We start from the raw sequence: 6,285 nt of genomic DNA on the forward strand, positions 1-6,285 counted from the left end.
TGTCCTGATTTTTCAGGATTTGTCCTGATTTTTGAGAGGGCGTCCTGATTTTTTAAAAACGCTTGAATTGTCCTGATTTTTGAAAAATGACCTTTAAAATGTCCTGATTTGTCCTGATTTTTGAAAAATATCTAAACTTTAACTAATTTTTTTGTTAAATGGTGAAAAAATCAAACCAATCTTCTATAAAATAGTTAAACTAATTTAACCGATGATAATCTTTGGTTCAAATGATATTTGAATAGTGTTTTTCGATGTTAACTTCAGGACATAGAAGGTTCTTCTCACTGTAGTTGCATAACTTTAGGCGTTTTCAGCACCTGTATTTCGCCTTTAGTTATGCAATACAAGCAGAGCTGCATGTTATTTACATCAATTTAGTGGTGTCCTGATAAATCCTGATTTTTATCATTGTGGTGTCCTGATTTTTATCAAAACCACCTGGCACCCCTGACGACGACGACGGGCTGACGATGGGAGGAATCGGCCTTTTTTGACGGCGCCACCTCGAGGAAAAGGGAAATTCGAATGCTCTATGCAGGGTTGTGTTATGCCCATCCAGAAAAAGGGTTGCCAAATAAAACAAAATGTAAATAACAGTAGAAAAACTAGTGTTTTATAATTTGAGGTTTGTATGAAACATGAGAGATTTATTTATGTTAAACATTCGAATTTTGGTAAAATTTTATCAAAAATCGCAATCAAGTATGATCAAAAAGGGTTAAAAAAGAAATTCAAAAAACTATATTTGAAAAACCAAAAAAAACAGAATTAAAAATCAAAATTCAAATAGATTATAAAAGACAAATTAACGAAATTGAAAAATTGACCAAACTGCAAAATGACAACATAGACCAAATTCACAAAACAGACTAAATGAAAATTGACAAAACTGATAAATTTGGCAGAATTGAAAAATTTACCAAATTGACAATATTAATATTGAAAATAAACAAAATAAACGAAATGATAAATTTAAAAAAAAAATTAAAAACTTGACAAAACTTACACAATTGCCAAAACTGACAAAGTTGAAAAAACTGATAAAATTGACAAAATTTATCAAATTGATAAAAATGACAAAACTGATAAAGTGACAAAATTGACAAAATTGACAAAATTTACAAAATTTACAAAGTTGACTAAATTGTCAAAATTGACAAAATTGAATAAATTTATTGAATTGACAAAATTCACAAAATTGACAAAATTGACAAAATTGATGAAATTGACCTAATTGACAATGTCGGCAAAATTGACAAAATTGACGAAATTGACAAATTCGATAAAATTGAAGAAATTGACTAATTCGATAAAATTGACAAAATTGACAAAATTGACAAAATTGACAAATTGACAAAATTGACAAAAGTAACAAAATTGACAAAATTGACAAAATTGACAAAATTGACAAAATTGACAAAATTGACAAAATTGACAAAATTGACAAAATTGACAAAATTGACAAAATTGACAAAATTGACAAAATTGACAAAAATGACAAAATTGACAAAATTGACAAAATTGACAAAATTGACAAAATTGACAAAATTGACAAAATTGACAATATTGACAAAATTGACAAAATTGACAAAATTGACAAAATTGACAAAATTGACAAAATTGACAAAATTGACAAAATTGACAATTGACAAAATTGACAAAATTGACAAAAAAGACAAAATTTACAAAATTGACAAAATTGAAAAAATTGACAAAATTGACAGAATTGACAAAATTGAAAAAAATGATAAAATTGAAGAAATTGAAAAAATTGACAAAATCGACGAAATTGACAAAATCCACGAAATTCACGAAATTGACAAATTTGAAAAATATAACAATTTTGACGAAATTGACAAAATTGACAAAATTGAAATTGACAAAATTGACACAATTGACAAAATGGACAAAATTGAATAAATTTATTGAATTGACAAAATTCACAAAATTGACAAAATTGATGAAATTGACCAAATTGAAAATGTCGGCAAAATTGACAAAATTGACGAAATTGACAAATTCGAAAGAATTGAAGAAATTGACTAATTCGATAAAATTGAGAAAATTGACAAAATTGACAAATTGACAAAATTGACAAAATTAACAAAATTGACAAAATTGACAAAATTGACAAAATTGACAAAATTGACAAAATTGACAAAATTGACAAAATTGACAAAATTGACAAGATTGACAAAATTGACAAAATTGACAAAATTGACAAAATTGACAAAATTGACAAAATTGACAAAATTGACAAAATTGACAAAATTGACAAAATTCTCAAAATTGACAAAATTGACAAAATTGACAAAATTGACAAAATTGACAAAATTGATAAAATTGACAAAATTGAAAAAATTGACAAAATTGACAAAATTGACAAAATTGACAAAATTAACAAAATTGACAATTGACAAAATTGACAAAATTGACAAAATTGACAAAAAAAAGACAAAATTTACATTATTGACAAAATTGACAAAATTGATAAAATTGACTAAATTGAAAAAATTGACAAAATTGACAGAATTGACAAAATTGAAAAAATTGACAAAATTGACGAAATAGACAAAATTGACAAATTGAAATTGACATAATTGACACAATTGACAAAATTGACAAAATTAACAAAATTGACAAAATTGACAAAATTGACAAAATTGACAAAATTGACAAAATTGACAAAATTGACAAAATTGACAAAATTGACAAAATTGACAAAATTGACAAAATTGAAAAAATTGACAAAATTGACAAAATTAACCAAATTGACAAAATTGACAAAATTGACAACATTGACAAAATTTACCAAATTGACAAAATTGACAAATTTGACAAAATTGACAAAATTTACAAAATTTACAATATTGAAAAAAAATACAAAATTGACAAAATTGACAGAAATGACAAAACTTTCCAAATTTAAAAAACAGACAAAACTGACAAACTGACAAAATTGACAAAATTGACAATATCGACAAAATAATCAATATTGACCAAATTGAAAAAATTGACAAAATCGACCAAATTGACAAAATTGACAACATTGATAAAATTGACAAAATTGACAAATTTGACAAAATTGACAAAATTGACAAAATTGACAAAATTGACAAAATTGACAAAATTGACAAAATTGACAAAATTGACAAAATTGACAAAATTGGCAAAATTGACAAAATTGTCAAAATTGACAAAATTGACAAAATTGACAAAATTGACAAAATTGACAAAATTGACAAAATTGACAAAATTGACAAAATTGACAAAATTGACAAAATTGACAAAATTGACAAAATTGACAAAATTGACAAAATTCACAAAATGGACAAAATTGACAAAATTGACAAAATTGACAAAATTTACAAAATTGACAAAATTGACAAAATTGACAAAATTGACAAAATTGACAAAATTGAAAATATTGCCAATATTGCCAATATTGACAAAATTGAAAAAAAAATTAACAAAATTGTCAAAATTGACAAAATTGAAAAAATAGATAAAATCGACAAAATCTACAAAATTGACAAAATTGAAAAATTGGACAACATTGTCAAATTTGACAAATTTTGTCAATAATTTCAAAACTGACAAAATTGTCAATTTAGTAAAATTGTCAAATTTACTCGAATGTTTAAATTTAATGCTCTTTTGGCACCACTGATGAAAATGACCTTTCGGCCCAAAAGCAGCCCTGCGAAAAGTATGGATTTTGAAATTGAACCACCTTAATCAAAACAAGGAAGAGTTACGCCCACCCCGATACCCGCGGTGACAGTTAAAAGCGGCAATTTTTCAAAAAAAATCCGCATCGCGCTTTCGTTAATTGCTAAACAAAAAGTAAAATTTCGACAATTTCGATCGGAAGCTGGTTTTTTCGATTCTTGAAAGTCACTCCGAGTTCTAGACCTAACAAGGTGTTCAAATTACAAAACAAAGTTTGTCGTTCAACGAGGTCTTTTTAGAAAACAGTTAATTGGTGGCATTTACAGTTAGCTTCAATAACAAACCAACATGGAAACACCGCTCAAAACCAAACTGCTCAGTCGGCTGCAGCAGGGGGGCGACGGGTTCCAGACTCCGGCCGGAACTTCCGGTGATCGCTCGGCCAAGCACCTGACCAGTGTGACCAAACTTCCGGCATCGCCGTTTCTGAAAAAGCTGGGCTTTGGTACCGGTACGTTTCTACTGAAATTTTTTGCAAAATATGATGTTGATTTTATTTTTGATTTTTAGGGGTTGAGGTTCTTCGAATAAAACGGTCCCCGACAAAGAATTCCACCAAATCACCTTGGGCAATCAAAATGCTCTCTCGAAGGACCAACCCGGAAATGAGCAAACTGGTGGGAGATCGCCTTACGGAGGAAGCTAACATATTGAAGTGAGTCTGATACCAATTTGGAAATGGATCCTGAAGCTGCTTTCTGTATCAAAATCTGAATCGTAAATTTGAATTTTGTATCTAAATCCTGAACTTAGAAATTTTGAACTTCTAATCTGAATTGCATTCTGAATCTAAATTCGATATTTTAATTTAGCATATATAGAGTCATAAATTCAGAATTTAGACTAAATGAATTAGAACGAAATTCTTTACAAAATTCTGAATCTCAAATTACGGTTTCCCCGTTTGAGTAACGACTATCTAAAGTTGGTGTGCCATTTCAATTGTTTACAGGAAGCTAGATCACCCCAACATTGTCGGCTATCGTGGTTTCGATTCGCTGGAAGCTGGCAAAGAGTACATCGCCATGGAGTACTGTAACGTTTCGCTGGGGGACATGCTCGAGGAACGCTACAATAATGGCCTGGGTCCACTGGAGGCTCCCAAAATCCAACGCATGATAGGAGACGTCCTGGCTGCTCTCGATTACTTACACACGAAAGCGATGCTCCTTCATGGGGATCTCAAATCTTTCAATGTTTTGGTCAAGAACGACTTCGAGGCCTGCAAGCTGTGCGACTTTGGCGTCAGCCTACCGCTAAATAAGGAAGGCTTTCTGGACACGGAAAAGAAACCGGATGCCCAGTACGTGGGCACCGCCATCTGGTCCGCACCCGAAGTCCTGGAAGAAGATCCTACGCTTATCTCATCGAAAGCGGACATTTTCAGTTTCGGTCTGATAGTTTACGAAACAATTTCGCTTTTGCCCCCTCACACGTTCACCGGTATGAAGGACGAATCGATTGCCAGCTCAGCCGACTACGCGATGATGAAATCCATCATTCGGTCCGGCAATCCACAACCCCAAACCCAGCCACAATTAGCCCTGAACAGGAAGCTCAACCTAAGCGAGGTGATCGTAGTCGATGAAGATACCGGAAGTGAGAAAAACTCTGGTGAAAACAAACGTAAACTAGAAGAAACCGAACCAAGTAAGGTAGAGGAACCGGAACCGAAAAAAAGTGCCCCCGAAACCGGAGAAGTGGAACCGGACTCGACAACGGCCGACAACAATTCCATCATCGAGATTACCGACGACAGTATTCTTAAGGCGGAAAGTAGCGCCATCACGATCAACGACACGGAAGGCGAAGAGGAGCTGGACGAGGAAGAAGAGGACGAGGACGAAGACGGGGAAGATGATGAATTCCTGGAAGACAAGGACGAAGGAGATTTCCTCGATTACGGACGAGTGGGAACACGGCCAGCCATTCCCGATGGAATAACGCTGTCAGAAGACTACAATTTTATCATGGAAATTTTCTACGTCTGTACCCAGGAAGATTACGAGGCACGGCCGTCGGCGCGGTCCCTCATCGATGCTTGGAACAAACAAACCGGAAATGGGGAAACTTTGCATGAGAAAGAAGAAGCGTCAAAGGCGGCGATTGAACCGAGTGTGGAAGCTTCGGCCGATTGAGAAAAAAAAACAAACAAAACGATATCCCGATTAAGAATCTACTCTTACTAGTTTTTGTAAGCTACAAAGCTAATCCCCCATTTTTCACTACTGTGAACGCCTTTGTTGAATGGAAGAACAAATATATTTAAAGGCCGTTGAGACATTCAAATGTGTAGTTTATTTCTTCGATGATTACGGTTAAGTTACATACTTTTGGGTTCGATATAAAAATATGGAAATAGGGCAAACACAAGTTCTGGAAAGAGAGTTTTCTCGAAATGAGCTTTTAAGCACTTACACCCCTTTTTTCCTAGGGCCTTATATTTTTAAAACGTGTAATTTTGATTACACTATCTAATTTTGATTACATGACATTTTATATGTAAAACTAGCTGACCCTGCAAACTTCGTTAAGCCTCTAAACTTCGCA

The 6,285-nt window shown here is 32.6% G+C and overlaps 1 protein-coding gene across 1 annotated transcript; it reads left to right on the plus strand.

Annotated features, from left to right (window-relative positions):
* The first annotated feature begins 3,782 nt into the window (after positions 1–3,782).
* LOC129756116 (lymphokine-activated killer T-cell-originated protein kinase homolog) lies at positions 3,783–6,024 on the plus strand. Its single transcript, XM_055752885.1, has 3 exons — positions 3,783–4,186; positions 4,246–4,390; positions 4,688–6,024. Exons 1-3 carry the CDS (start codon positions 4,024–4,026, stop codon positions 5,871–5,873), a joined length of 1,494 nt encoding a protein of 497 aa, XP_055608860.1. The 5' UTR covers positions 3,783–4,023; the 3' UTR covers positions 5,874–6,024.
* Positions 6,025–6,285: the final 261 nt, after the last annotated feature.

Source organism: Uranotaenia lowii, chromosome 1, assembly GCF_029784155.1.
Source record: "Uranotaenia lowii strain MFRU-FL chromosome 1, ASM2978415v1, whole genome shotgun sequence".
Classification (NCBI taxonomy): Eukaryota; Metazoa; Arthropoda; class Insecta; order Diptera; family Culicidae; genus Uranotaenia; species Uranotaenia lowii.